The 15,119-nt window shown below is 44.1% G+C and overlaps 1 protein-coding gene across 5 annotated transcripts in view; it reads left to right on the top strand.

Annotated features, from left to right (window-relative positions):
- The window catches only part of CD247 (CD247 molecule), an 87,309-nt gene extending 72,711 nt beyond the window's left edge, over window positions 1–14,598 (top strand). For 4 of the 5 annotated variants that reach the window (XM_048869675.2, XM_075118032.1, XM_075118036.1 and 1 more), the window contains exons 4-8: window positions 2,756–2,842; window positions 4,217–4,252; window positions 6,267–6,323; window positions 7,909–7,950; window positions 10,574–14,598. In XM_048869675.2, coding sequence (XP_048725632.1) covers window positions 2,756–2,842; window positions 4,217–4,252; window positions 6,267–6,323; window positions 7,909–7,950; window positions 10,574–10,639 — 288 coding nt within the window. In that variant the 3' untranslated portion in view covers window positions 10,640–14,598. The remainder of the gene's footprint in view (window positions 1–2,755; window positions 2,843–4,216; window positions 4,253–6,266; window positions 6,324–7,908; window positions 7,951–10,573) is intronic. The other variant, XM_048869685.2, reaches the window with a different exon arrangement.
- Window positions 14,599–15,119: the final 521 nt, after the last annotated feature.

Genomic DNA, 15,119 nt, shown 5'->3' with positions numbered 1-15,119 from the left:
TGTGGATCACAGAGTGCTGTCTGTAAGTCCATGAAACACACATGTGCCCATCAGCGTATGCTTTCCTCTACAGGGGGCCTGACCCTGCAGTACTGCCTCACACTGAGTAGTAGGTACGTATTTGAGTAGCCCCAATTAAGGCACCTGTGTCTCTTCACTGCTCTGTGTGGTAGGGTTTAGAATATGGATATCTGGAATGCAACGCTTTAAGGGTCAAATGTGAACTCTTCCCAGGTTATTTATTAACTATTGCTTGAATGTTGCATTGTGGGTTGCTGGAAAGGGAGTAGACCATAGGTTGTCTGTAAGGTACCAAGTCTAACCTCTATGCTTATAAAGAGTACTCTAGTAATGGACCAGAACACTACACTTGTAATAGCTCCATATGCTTGTACTATCACTATTAGACACTTACTTGTAAAAATACATAATATTGTATGTCTTCTAAAAAAAAACCAAACAACCCCCAATGTCTCAATGTGCTGTTGATCTCCTGACAGGAATTTATTTTAGATTTACTAGAATTTTATTATTTTACCTTTAGAAATGAGGGAGGGTGATTAAAGGTTTATAAACTAATATATTTACACTGATTGATTTTTTACCTGTTCTCAGGTAAGGAGGCTGGCTAATGCTCAGAGATCTGTTCAGTTATACAGCTTTTCTTCTACACACTTGCATCCTGTCAGTTTCTCCCTTTGCTGATAGGGACAATATGGCACAGCACAGTGGCATGACTATCTTCCATTCAACCATGACAAGGCACTAGTATAGTAAACTCTTGGGAAGGGGACAAGAGAGAGAGTTATGTCATGCTACCCTTGCTTAATTAACCAGCATCAGCCCTAGAACAGGAATATGCTTGTACTGATGTTTTTAACCTGCCTCTCAGGCTTGGTGAGACCAGAGTAAGTGGAAGAGCCTACTGGTCAGAAATTGATCTTGTCTTGAGCTGCAGCAAATGGATGAATTTCAGTGTAAACTGAGACTCACTGACCTGCTGGGGTCCAGATCTAACTTCAAATACCCCCGGAGGTAACATTTGGGGGTTGTATTTTTATTTGACCCTGACAGCTGTCTGGGTCTGAATTTGGATCCAGCATTAGAATCCAAATGGTGGAAATCTCACTGCGCCATGTTTGTTTGCTTGCTTGCTTACCCTCCCTCAACCCCTGTTCCCCCACATCCTCTCTGTCAATAGGGCCCCCACTTACTGCTCCTGCGTTTTTTTGAATGAGGCATCCACAAACCCCTTCCCATACCTGGCTCCTAGGTATTTGGCGCTTTGCAAGAGCTAGTAATTGACTTGACCCTCTTCTCCCCACTGAGGGCAGCAGCAGCAATGTCTGCTCCCTGCTGTGGGTGTGCCGCACAGGAACTGCACACCCAAAAACCTTTGTGTAGTCCCTGAGGTGGCTCCACTCTAAAGAGCCCAGGAAGGGTGGAGGCTTGTGGCTCTTCCTCCCAGAAAATAGCAAGGGTGAGCGTGGAATCTAGTGGGGGGCAGGGGGATCTAGGCAAGATCAGAGCTAGACCCCAGAAGTAGGAACTGTCCATTTCCAGGTTTTGGATTTGAATGGAAGATGGGGTGGGATCAGACATGCAGAATCTGAGCACGACTGGGGCGATTCTGGTTCTTCTTTAAGTAACAGGGATCACTGTATCTCCTGTGGCTCAAGTCACCATGTCTCCATTGGTCTAGTCATGTGACTTGCTATGTATCCTAGAACAGGGGAAGTACCACACTGGATCAGATCCATGGTCCTTCTTGACCAATATCCTGTCTTTTATAGTGGCCAGTATCAGATGCTGCAGTGGATAATACAAACAACTCCACAGTAGGCAGATGTGAGAATCTGGTCCTCGTGCAGTGTTTGCCTAGCCCCAGATAGCTAGAGATTAGTTTAAGATTTGAAGCATGAAGGTATTAGATTTCTTCCAATAAACTTTTTAGCATTAGCTATTAGTCTCTGGATAGTCTTATCCATGTAAATGTACAGTCTTTTTGAATCTTGCCATGTTCTTGACCTCAACCACATCCTGTGGCCAAAGAATCATCTAATTGTTGAATGGATGAAAAAGTATTTCTTTTGTATGTTTTGAATTTGCCATCTTTTCAAGTCCATTGAATGTCTCCTCATTCTTTTGATATGAGATGGGGAGAATAGAAGCACCTGATCTAGCCTCTTTTTATATCATGCCTAATTTTGGGTACTTCTATCACAGCCCTCTCATATTTGTCTACTTTGTAAAGTAAACAGTCCCAATCAAGAGTGAGCTCAGGCAAAGGGTTTCCTGAATTTATTGAATGCAAATCAAGACTTTTTAAAAGGGGGACAAACATCAATGGTGTAATGTCATGGCTGATATAGATATGGTATCAGTGTATCTTCTGTTAAATACAATCAAATCTGCTCCAGTGTTTGAGTATACATCCCCAGCTACTAGAGGGAGACAGTATAAAAACCATAATCCTATTTCAACTAACTGTGATTTGCCTTTAGCTCTAGGGTCAGGAAGATCTGAATTCTAGTGGATAGACTAGCAAGCAGGGTGGCTGATGCATACAGCTCTAGATCATTAGTGTTGATTATTTTTCTTTCAAAACTACTTTTTGGCTTATTTATCAGTTATAACTTGTGCAGTAAATTGGATGTTGAACTGGAATTTCCTTCTAGTGTTAACTAATCCAAGATCTAAGTTGCTTATTAGCACAGCCTCTGTCACTCTGACTTCTTTTGCTTTTTCATTGCAGAAATTGTCTCGTACAACCAGAGATGACTATGATGTTCTGGGAACTAAAAAGAGAGGCTCTGACCTTGAAATGGGAGGGAGAAATCAGGTAATTTCCTCTAACTTGCACTCTTGTTTAACTTTCCTTCCTTCCTTTTGTGCTTACCCTCTCTCAAAGATGTGCATGTACCCATTCACACGATGTCCTGGCTAACGTGTACAGGGCACCATTATCCTCTGTTAGCCACACATGTCTGATGTACCATCTATGCTGCCCCTCAGGACTTGTCCACAACCGGAGTAGATGCCTTAATGCTGAAGCAGGTTACTGGAGATTCTCAAGTGACAGTTCAACCTTAAGCAGGCTTTTGCAGCTGGCACGCTGCCGTGGTGTGGCTAGAATTGAGGGCTGCTGGATATAAACTGACTTGGTTGTGGAAATCCTGCACCAGCTCAACCTCTTGTGACAAGGGTCCTATATGCCCTTAGCCACAGTGGGCTTAGGGCTAGACATAATTCACATAACCCCCTGAAACCTTTTCCTCGCATAGCTATGTTGGTGAGGGGGGTGTATGCGTTTTTTGTTTTTTAAACCAGCGGAGCTGGGCCAGCACAAACTGCACTTACGGCACTATAGATTGATTGATTGTTTCAGGGAACTGACCTAAGCTGCGGGCAGTTTTGGCAGCATACCTGTGTCCATTCTAGGAGGGCGTTGCTAGTATATCTCCAATGCTTTTTTTGGGTAATCACCTCCCTAACATAGCTGGGCCAGCAACAATCTTGAGCCTAACACTCCCCCTTTCAGGGGACTCAGAACGCCCTGCTAGCTGCTCGTGTTGAAGCCTGTAGTTAACTCTCTTCAGGTCTCTCACAAGGCAAGGGACGACCTTGGATAGAGACAGAAGAGTCCTAACACAACACGAGGCTGGAGCCTTTGATGTGCAGACAGTAAAATCTTTACCCATGCCTTTCTTAGGAGCTAACAGCCCAGAATAGGAAATCACACACCATCTCAAACCCAACGGATGTGGGGGCAGGGCATACAGGGGCTGAGTGGCTCACGGTAGATCTGCGTGACACTTTGACTTTTATGTTACTTCACTGGCACTTGCTAAAGTAACTGCACTTGCTGAGACCTCACTGCTGCTGAAGAGGGAGGGGACGCCTTCCCCTTGCTCAGTGTTTCCCTGTGATGCAGATCAAGGGAGGAAGGATTAGGCTTCAGTAAGCATAACAAATAAAAATAAACAACTTCAAAGCAGCAGCTCTTCTACACACATCTGTCCAGGTGCCAGACTGGAGAGCCGTATGTGGAAAAAGATGGCAGTAATATGCATCCACTGTGTACACTGGATACATAGAAACATGGCAGTACATAACCATGCCATTTTCATAGCTATGGCTCGTACACAGCCTATGCACAGAGGTAAAGGATGCTGACACAGTGCTGTGTACTCAGCCCTTCCCCTTTGTTTTTCAGCAGAGAAGAAAGAAGCCTCAGGACGCTGTTTACACTGTGAGTAACCCAACGAAGGAGCTGCAGAGTGCTCAAGGCAGTGTTTGATACACTCTCTCATGCAGCAGTGTCTCTCTGTGCTGATGTTGTGTGGGTCAGGTTTTGGATATGTTCCCCAGGCAGTCACCTTTCCCCAAAATGAGCTAGACTGACCCACTTCATAGGGCGAGGATGGGGACTGTACAGAGATACACTGCCTACCCCCAGCACTTACTGCCCCAGTCTATGGAATATTTTTGCTTCCAGTTGGCCCCGTGCCTGCTCTCTCTGAAGTAACATTGGCAGAACTTCCTTTGTAACTAACTGCATCCCCAGAAGCATCTTACTTAGGATACTGGTTCATTAACACTACCACAGTGAAGGGGAACAATATCCTACCCTGAGGGGTAGCAGACAGCCATAGTGATCTGGAGAATTAGCACTGGAGTCCTGCTCAACTTCTCCCTGGGTGTTGGGAATTTACAGCTGCATGGAGGAGTCCATCGGTTTCCCTTACAGACTTTCAGCACCACCTGAGTTAGCACAGGTTCTGATTGCAGCAGGTCCCTGAGAGTTAGTAAACCCCTTCCCATAGCACAGCCAGGAGGATATCCTCTTCCTCTGACCTTGCAGAGCTCCTTTCTCTCCCTCCCTCTATAGCCTGAGCAGTACCCTGTGCCGGCCCTCAGTTCAGCTTTTCTCTCTAAATAGGGTGCCTATAACCCTTGGTGATATGGTCACCACTCTACAGCCAGAGGAGCTGTTCTGAACCTTGGTTGACCCTGGGATTTTCTAGTGAAGGAGCCAATTACAAGTTACCTTGAGTTGGTGCTATGAAGAAGTACTGGTAGAATAAATAGTCCGTTAGATTCCATCCATGCTGCATATTCATTGGCTTGTCCCATGCAATGTGCCACACAAAAACCAACTAGTCTGAGCTATAGAGGAAAACCCTGCACATAATACGAATCGATCTTGACTCTTCATGACCACAGTCCAAGAAAAGTCATCTGGTGGTGTATGAGAATGAAACAGATGGCTGAAGGCTAGCCAGACTCATCCAGGATCTGTATCAGGGTTACCACAGTTAGAAGGCCATATGGAGAAACTGAACAGTCTCTAGTAAGAGTTGGAGTATACCATGGCTTGGCAAAAAGTCCCTTATTATTTACATGGGTGCTTAATGCACTAACAGAAAACAGCCAGAGCGTGGCACCCTGCCGCATGCTTTTTGCGGCTGATGATGTGCTTGTGGGGGAGAGCAAAGAGGAAGTGGAAGAAGATTTCAGAGATGGAGGGGCATACTTGAAAGAAAGGGCATGAAAATCAGCTGCAATAAAACAGAGTATAGGGGCTGTTGATTCGATACCTTGCAGGAAGATGCCAAGACTATGTCTGGAGGGCAGCCATTACTAACAGGTACAGAAGTTCAAGGACCTAGGTTCGATAGTAGAGGATAAAGGTGAGCTCAGCAACTAACTTAAGCAGAACAGGAAAGGCATGGACTAAATGGAGAGAAGTGAGCTGAGTGCTCTACAATAGGCGAATGCCTAGCAAATTGAAAACAAAGATCTTGCAAGACAGTAATAAGGCCTGCACATTTGCGTGGCTCTGAATGCTGGGCACTGAGGAAGAGAGAAGCAGATCTTGAATACAGTGGAAATGAATGCATTAAGCTGGATGCTTGCAGTTAGAAGGTTGGAAAAGAAGATTGGAAGAACATATAGGAAACAGGATGATACCCTCCCTTTTTAAGTTTAAGAGAAGGGTTGGAAGACTGAGCTAAACATCATACAGAAGTATTTGATTAGCTGTCAAATTTCCAAGAAACTGCTTTAAGAGAGACTGGACTGGAGAAGGTCTCAAAGAACCAACCTCATATAGATGGAACTAAGGCTAGGAGTTGTCTGAGGGAGGGGAGGGATTAGAAGTGAAAGGGAGGGAAAGGAGCAACTCTGCAGTGGGGCTAAGGATATCAATGGGGCTAGCATGACTTCTTACACTGCTAATGCTGTTCTCTAAATTTGGTTGCCAGTCTTTGCAGAAGGACAAGATGGGCGAGGCATACAGTGAAATTGGGAAGAAGGGAGAGGTGAGTGGTACCTTTCTTTTCAAGAAGGGCAGGTATAATGATGCAAAGAATTTTCCATCCCATATAAGAGGTTCCCACTACAACACACACAAAGTTAATTCCCAATTAAAAAAAAAACCAAACCACCCCAGTAAAGCAAGAATTGACTTCTTTCCAGTAGCAGCCGCAGTCTACTAGTGCTTTCCAAACAGCTAATACATTAAATATTGAAGTGCTTTGAAAGCTACTGATGAAAAGCACTCGATAAAATCCAGGTCTTAGTAATGTAACTTTTACTTCTGTTCATGACTTGAGTGCAGCCTTAGAGGTTAGACAGAAGGTTGTATCCCATCGATACTAGAAACAAACGGTTACACCGCTGCCGTTATGCTGGGCATTCAGTTCTGTGCCTGCAGAATAACTTCAGGGAAAAAATTAAATGTGCTGATTTTTAAAAACTATTTATACCAATTTTCTTCCTTCCCAGCTTAATTTAAGTTTCAGGGGAAAGTCTGAAGAAAAGCGGTGCTGTAGTTTCAAAGTTCTGAATGTTTGATGCCAAGTGAATTTTGGACTATGTGTCAGTTTGCAAACATCACTGGGAAAAGTCTGTTTTGCACACTTGGCGCACAGTTTACAAGGGCTCCAGTTTCCCCCCCCCCCTCAAACCAAATAAAGGCACTCATGGTTCTGGGTAAGGATCATACCCTTGCTGAGTTTCAACTCTCAAGCATCTTTATGGTAGTTCTTGTTAAAATTGCATAGGTAGACTTGTTTTTAAAAAAAGGTAAATACCCCTTTCCTTTTCCTGTCACTCAAACAGATATGGGCCTGGGCCCAAAGGTCCAAAAAAAAAAATTCACCCTCAGAAAAAGACAAATTGGAGAATTTCATCCTCAATAAGAGTATTTTGTTTCAGAAAGCTGTGAAAACAAGGGTATTTAGTGTAAACTTTAACTTTAGTGGGCATGACACTGATAATGTTCACCTAACCCCCTCAGATGGGGGTGTGCATGCAGCTTGTCAGCTCACCCTTTCATACATACATCGTAGTGCCTAAGGACTGCTGCAGCCACTCTTTGAAATGTCACACTTGGTTCACTTGGAAACCTGCATCTTGCATGATGCTGTGGTCAGCTGGCTGATCTGACAAAACACCATTCCAAGGGAAATGTTTCATTGATTGGAATCCAGGTGATAAGGCCGGTTTTTCTTCTGAAAGCCTAGAGAGACCGACAGCTTCTGGGGCTGTTTACGTGCATGTCATTTTACTGAATGCTGTTTGAGTTTGTTGTTTCCTAAAGGGCCCATGAGTGCTTCCTTTGCATCATAGGCTGTTCACAAAATTAACGCTGGATGAAGAGCTGAAGGTTAGGAAACTTACTGCATTGTCCTCTGTATTTAATGGAGTGCAGAGTCACTTGGCCCCCACCTGGCATGCAGCAGTCACCACCTGAGAAATGAGGGCCGTTTCTTAATTGTATCTGGCCTATAAAATAGGAGGCACTTTTGTGAACACTACATATTGAAATACAGTAAATCACAGTGCCCCTACTACACAAAGCAGTAGTGGCTATTAATCCATGGCTTCTCTTACTTCCCAAAGCACCAGAGGCGGCGAGGCAAAGGGAACGATGGCGTCTACCAGGTAGGGAGTGCATACATATTAATGTTCTCATCTAATTCAGTAATTGGATTGCAGCCCCTAACTGTATGTCTAACCTTTGTTTGCTAATGGATGATGCTATGGGGCTTTAGAGTGTCTGTGTGACCAGAGGCGATATGCTGCTGCTACTTCAAAGCTAAGAACACCCCGCTGTAACCCTTTGTTAAAAGTAGCCCAGATCACCTTAAAATGTCCCTGCTATTTGTATTTTCCAGCTGGAGAAGGAGGTGCTCCACACTAGTCCCAAAACTCTGGCAGCTGGACTTCCTAAAACAATCATTTGCTCCCTCTGTCTGCTCTATAGTCCCTGATCCAGATAGGTCAGCTGTAACATGTAAAGGATAAAGAAAAGGAGGACTTGTGGCACCTTAGAGACTAACCAGTTTATTTGAGCATAAGCTGTAGCTCACGAAAGCTCATGCTCAAATAAATTGGTTAGTCTCTAAAGTGCCACAAGTCCTCCTGTTCTTTTTGCGAATACAGACTAACACGGCTGCTGCTCTGAAACATGTAAAGGATGTGTCTGGTTGTTCTTGAAGTAGCTCGACTTAGCTGCTGCCTAATATGACCAACTGTTGGTTAAGGGCTGCCTAGCACCTGCAGCGACTCAAAGGTGAAATCAAAAACTTAGTTCTCCTTAGTTCACCACCAGCTACTTTCGTTATCTCACAGTATTGAACAGGCAGGTTCATTAGGGGATTTTCATTTTCTCTGGCACATGTGGCATTGACCACTAGCGGAGAGGGTAGGTTAGCAGCAGGGAGTTGGACCAGCGCTGCAGCACCAGTTCAAACTGGTATTTTTACCTGAACCGGAACTGAACTGGAAGAAAAAAAGTTGGGTGACGGGTTTAAAATAAAGGTTTGGCATTTTTAAGCTCAATATTTTAAACTATTGTGAACTTCTTTCATGAAACAACCACCAGGCCTGGCTTGAGGCTTGTCTACACTAAAGGCTGTAGCACTTCAGTGAAGATGCTACCCACGCTGACAGGGGAGCTTCTCTGGTTGGCCCAGGCACTCCAGCTCCCTGAGAGGCAGTACCTAGCTCGAGGGGAGAAGCCCTCCCAGTGCCATAGCACTGTCTACACCATGAGTTAGGTCAGTAGAACGGTGCTGTAACGACGCAGTTAAACCAACCTAAGTTGCTAGTGTAGCCTGGCAGATGTATTAAAGGCACTGAAACTGAGATGATCATCTTATGTTCCCTAGGGAAGTCCCTCATGGAGAGTCAAGGTGGGGGACGTGGGGAAAAAAGGTTTTTTTCCTTCTCTCCTACACTTAACTTTCGGTGAGCAACTTTGTCATGGTGGTCATACTTGTAGCTGAGGACTGAGTGGGATCTCCCTGAGACGCTTTCTCCATGAAGGCCTTAGTTGCAGGCTTGATCACTCAGATTCCCCAGTAGGAGAACAGAACATTTTTGCTGAAGTGGAATGGAGACTGACTCATGCTACAGCTGGGCTGTTGGGTTACTGGGTTGGGATATGGGACACCCAGGTTAAAGTCTCTACTTGGCTTGATTTGGAATGAGTTGGGGTAGGGAAAAACCCTCTGATCGCAATCAGGCAGAACAAAGACTTGAACCTGGATCTTCTACATCCCCAGTAAACATAACTTACGCAGACCCATACATACCTGAAAAGTTGCCATGAACCTGAATGGTCATCGGCTGATCAGCTCTAACCAGCCGCAATGATTTTGTTCAAAGCTGGTTTCAACTAGGCCCTTGTGAGATTATAGACTCACAGAAAGGTAGGACTGGCTGGAGGACCAAGTAAACCTATGAATGTTCAGTATCAGCCACTGAGCTAAGAAACATACCTTTAAAGCGGCACAGAGCATCTTGCTTTTAGCCAGTATCTACAGCCTGCAGGAGTCCCAGCAGCTTGTTGGTCAGTTAGTTGTAGATGGAGCCTTTGGGCCTCAAGTACCCCAGAATCTTGTGTGCTGGTTGTTCATCACTTTAGTAATCTGTTGCAATCAGTGCAAAGGATGCTGGGACAAGTAAAGTAAATAAAGCCATTTGTCACAGCTAACGGAGTGATGCCAAAGACCATTTTGGAACAGAAAATCAGAGGACTGAACTGGGGAGAAAGGGATTGATGAGTACTCTTCCATCTGCAGTGCTGCTGCCATACCAAATGCACCAAGCTGGTGGCAGAAGTTGGTATTAAACTCAGGTGTCCTGTCGAAATTCCTACTTGGGTCAGTGCAGAGGCAAATTTAGTGAAGCAGAATGCACTGTCAGTTGGTCATAGCTTATTGTGGTGCATAGCTCTGCCTAGCTGACACATTTGTCCACTGTTCAGACATAGCCATTATGTGAGTGAACGTGCTGCTGCTGAGGCTAGTACTGTAAAGCACTGTTGAGCTTTCAGGGTAAGTTACTATAGCAGTGTTTTTCATTAACCCGTATTCAGCATGCATCTTACCTTCAGGGTAACTGATAGCCATTGACCTTTCATCTTCAAGGGAAATAGTGATCTGAACAAGTGCCTCTCATCACTGCTACAGACCAGATTAGTGTGCTGAACACAAGACTAAAGGCAGGCGATTGGTCCAAGGTCTACCTCATCCGCCTTACCCTCTCTTTCTTCTTTCAGGGACTCAGCTCTGCAACCAAGGACACATATGATGCCCTCCAGATGCAGCCGTTGCCCCCTCACTAAGTGGCATTCATGCAGTGGATGGGCAAGACGGAGAAGTCCAGATGCTTTGGGGGAGGAGAGAAGGGAAACAATCATCACTCCAAAAAGGCCATTCAGTCAACACCCATTTTTTCAGGACTGCAAATTACATATGCGCGATTCATTGCACAAAGTAGGACGAGTCTGGATTTAGTTCCCCTCCTCCCTTCCCCCCTTCAAAACTATACAATCTCAAGCTTTAGCTTTTAAATGTACATATCTGTAAAACTATTCCTAATGATCGTGGCTGTTTTGTACCAGCAAGTGTTGGGCAGGAGACTAGGACTTTGGGTTCTCTTCCTCCTCGTTGAGCCGGTTTCTCTGGCTATTTAAATAGCAAAAAACCCCCCCCCCCCAAACTACACCTCACCTCACAGGTGGCTGAGGTTTAATTACTGGCTAAAGCACTTTTAAGGTCCTCGAAAGGAAGGTGCTATCGCTACGCCCAGTATTATCTACAGGAAGAATAATCTGAATCAGCATAACTAGGGCAGTCTCGCGCCAATATTTTTCTGCTGTAAATGTAGCTTTATTTCTAAGCTGGTTTTAGCTGTGGAGAGCTGTTCTTACTGTGGACGATGACATGTTCCTTGAGTGAAAGACAAATGCTAAAAGCAGGCTGAGGAGGAATCAGTGCTCGGCTGCAACAAGCTATCAAGAAAACAACATCCCAGTGTGAACAGCTCTTGCAGCACATGGACGGCATCCAGAAATGCTAATGGAAATATATGAAAGCTAGGACGCCTTTACCGGCGAGGTTCCACAGTAAAAACAGGAGTGGTGCAGCATACAGATTTTACCACCTCCATCATCCATTATGATGTGAGCCAGGGGACTAGGCCTCTGTAAGGACTGACATTTGAAATAATGCTGGAGAACACTGGGAAAGTTGGGATTTAATTAAAAAGGGAAGTTTTTAAGACAATCCAAAACTTGACCTCTTTCTTCCCTCACTGTTGCTCAAGCCACACAATTTTTTAAGGGCTATTCCTTCCCCACTTAAAGTACAGCACCAAAGTATGTTCCTGTTATATAAAACAATGCCAGCAAGTGATGAGTATATTGCTAAGGAAAGTGTACAAAAGCCGAAAGAAATGTAAGAATTTGTAAATACCTTGCAGAATAAGTTTAAAGATGAGCAGTACAGATTCAAGACAAAGGTGATGGTGGCTCAGCAATTCAGACGGTTTTTGATAAGGTAATAAAATTGATGGGGAAGCCATGGATGCGTAAATGTGTTTACCTGAGCCTTGTGCCATTCCTGCCGTTGGATTTAAAAAAAAACCCTCATCTGTGTTAGGGAATAAGACAACCACGAACCAGGGGTGGGGGAGTTCCCCTTTATGCGGTCTCTGGCTCTAGTAGTTCTTCCAGGACTCGCAAGGCATCGAACATGCAAGGTGGTTGGAAGACTAACGGGCTGGCCCTAGTGCTATGCACATGGTAATTGCATCCTTTCCTATTTTCCAAATTCAGTCTTTACATTCAAGAAACTTTGCCTACGGTCCCAAGAAGACAACCCAGGCTGCTGCTTCTCTTCTAAAAAAGAAGAGTGGACAATGCCTTGGTGCCAGAGCAAAAGCTTCTAGAAAAGAGCTGATCACCCACAATATCCTGCAATCTGTTGGGCACAACTGACAAATAGCAAGAGGGAACATCTCTCAGGCCCAGCTTGGTGGATCTGAAGAACAGAAATAAGGAAATTTTTTGCCCGCAAACTATTGACATGTATTTAAAAACCACAAACAAGTGCATACATGTTAAAACACTTGGAAAATGGTTTAATGATGTTTACAACAGAAATGAACTGTACAGTTACAGTAAGTTTAATATATATAAAAAATTACAGCAGACAAATGCATCTACACAAAATCTACCATTTCATCCTGATTCACTGTAATCTACACAATCTCTCAATGCCTATAGCCACCTGCAGGCAGCCACTGGGGCAGGGGGGATGGGGGACATCTTTAAAGAAACAGCATCCCTTTTATCCCCCCATCAAGGAAAAGGTATCAGTTTCAAAATCATAGAGGTCTTTCACATTTCAGTCTCAAGACCAGATGAGAATGTGTTTCATCTGGGTACAAGTGTCGCATTAAGGTCCCTGACTTCAAGTGTTCAGCTGACCCCAGGTGTACAAGTGATAGTATAGGAGGAGAGGTGAGAAAAAGGGTTTTAACACCCAGACTGCAAATTGATCTTTGGCTGAAGAGAAGCATAAAAGGACTCCCCCACAGACTATTCACAACTCATTGCTTCACTAAAAGCTATTGGCCAGCTTCAGCGGAAAGGGTTTTCCCCAAATTCCAACTTTTCACTCAACGAGAAACTGATAGTTTTCAGACTAATGTGCTTCCAAGATTTTTCTTAAATAAATCTCGGGCCACTTTCTAAAACACCCCCCCCTCCTTGAAAATAATGGAAAACACTCTTTGACCCAGTTATGTAAAAAGTAAATTCAGGTCTTTAAGGATGCTGTCTCCTTAAAAAAAAATAAGGAATCCCAGCTGGGAATGGCAATCAGTGAAAATGCAATCCAAACTGACAGTCTGGTGGAAGTTCATTATGGAATATTATGTACACTTTAGAACTTTTTAATTCTTTTTTTTAATTATGAACACCTAGGCAGTGAAAACTGTTATGTTAATACATACATAGACACACCCAAAACATACAAAAATACTATTATTTCAAACTACTAAGAATAGGACAGTTCAGTTATCTCCATGCTATGACTTTAAGAGCATTACACTGAAACAAACAAGAATTTAAACGACAATTTTTTTAATATCCCAGAAATATACCAAAATATACATCTAAGCTTTGGAATTACTGAGGTTAGACTAATGCAAGTGCTGGGTAATCGTACTTAATACACAAGTCTAAGGTTCTGCAGGAAAGAAATTATCTTTGGTATCTGCATCAGGCTAATATTATTAACATTTGGATTTTGCTTTGGGATAGAGCTTGTATGACCCTAGAACCAAACACCCCCCCAATCAACTGAGATTAAAAAGATCCATGTATAAAGTTCCTTCATTTGCAATCCCCCCCAAAAGTTAAAAAGTCACAGGCATCTACCAAGCATAAAAGGTTGAGAAATACAATGCATAGTTGCACAGTGGTGCTGCAAAAATAATAAAAATATAGAAAAAAAGAAACTAGAGGAGAAATGAAAAGCTCTCGTCTTTCAGAGATTTCTCACATCAGGACAGCCTCTTCCAAGCAGTTATGGAGGGGGGTGGGGGGCAGTAGGGAAAAAAGCTCAGAAGTGCACCTCAGCGTGTATTAATCAACATCACCCAGCCCCCAAAGGGTTAAAGCACCTATCAGAGCAGCCAATCATGCACCAATGTCTTCAGCTTCTCAACCAATCTGAGGAGTCCCATTGGCTGCAGCAACCCTTCTGCTCTCCCAACCCACCTCCCCTAGTGGCTGCACCCTGGGTTTTTGTGAGCTTAAAGAGCAAGTTTCCTCTGCAACACATTAGCAAAGGGTGGGATGGAAATGGCCTGGCTCAGGTTGAGTCCACTTTGCTGCGGAAGAGCCACACAGTATCGGGCCATGGGAAGCCAGTCTTTCCACTTTAGCAGCCTGCTGGGAACCCCTTCCTCCTCTACCAGGGCTGGCCTCGCAGATGGGATTGCTGAAGACGCCCCTTTGTCTTTGGTTTGTTTGTTTGTTTTGAGTTTATACAATCATTAGGAAATCTTTGGTTTTGGCTGGAAATTTTAAAAGAACAAAACAAAACAAAGAAACCGCCCCCCCCAGCTTATAGCAGCGCATCGTGACCTGTCAAAGCTTCTCTTTCCCATGGGGGTGGAGGAACTACATTCAAAGTAAAGGTGGAAGGGATCAAGGATGCAGCTTCTGGACAGCCCGGAGGATACAAGATTGTCAAATAATAAAAAAGAAAATTAAATATTTGGAAAATTTTCTTTTTTGGTCCTTTTTTAAAAAAAAAAAAGAAAAAAGAAAAAAAGAAATGGATGAGTAGTGTGTACGCAGCACTCAGCTGAAAGAAACCTTCAGGGGCTTGCCCGACCCTGGAGTTTCAGTGTAGTCCTGACACCAGGAGAGCGGGGAAAGGCAGTTGTGGAAGTTTCATGCACAGATTGGAGGGAGGCTGCCTTTGGATATTCACAGACTAATCGAGAGGACCCCTTGTAACCAAAAGAAATAGTATAAGATTGCAATTTGCCCTCATTTTGCAGTAGCTTTTAAGCAGCGACATTCAGAGGCTTTAGGGGGTCACTCCCCAGGTTGCAGGTCACGGGCTGCTATATGCCAGAGTTCAACGTTAATCAAGGGAGGGAGGGCAGACTTGGCAACTCTGTAGGGTTTGGAGAAAGTTAAAGCAAGTTACTCAGTTACGAGTTAGAAATGAGGTATACGACAGCTCCTGTACCTGTGGCGGATAAACACCCCACACCTACTCACACCTAGCCTTAGACACCAC

This window comes from Caretta caretta, chromosome 1 (genome assembly GCF_965140235.1).
Source record: "Caretta caretta isolate rCarCar2 chromosome 1, rCarCar1.hap1, whole genome shotgun sequence".
Classification (NCBI taxonomy): Eukaryota; Metazoa; Chordata; order Testudines; family Cheloniidae; genus Caretta; species Caretta caretta.
Note: the sequence above shows the minus strand (reverse complement) of the source record. Positions and strands in the feature narration are given on the sequence as shown.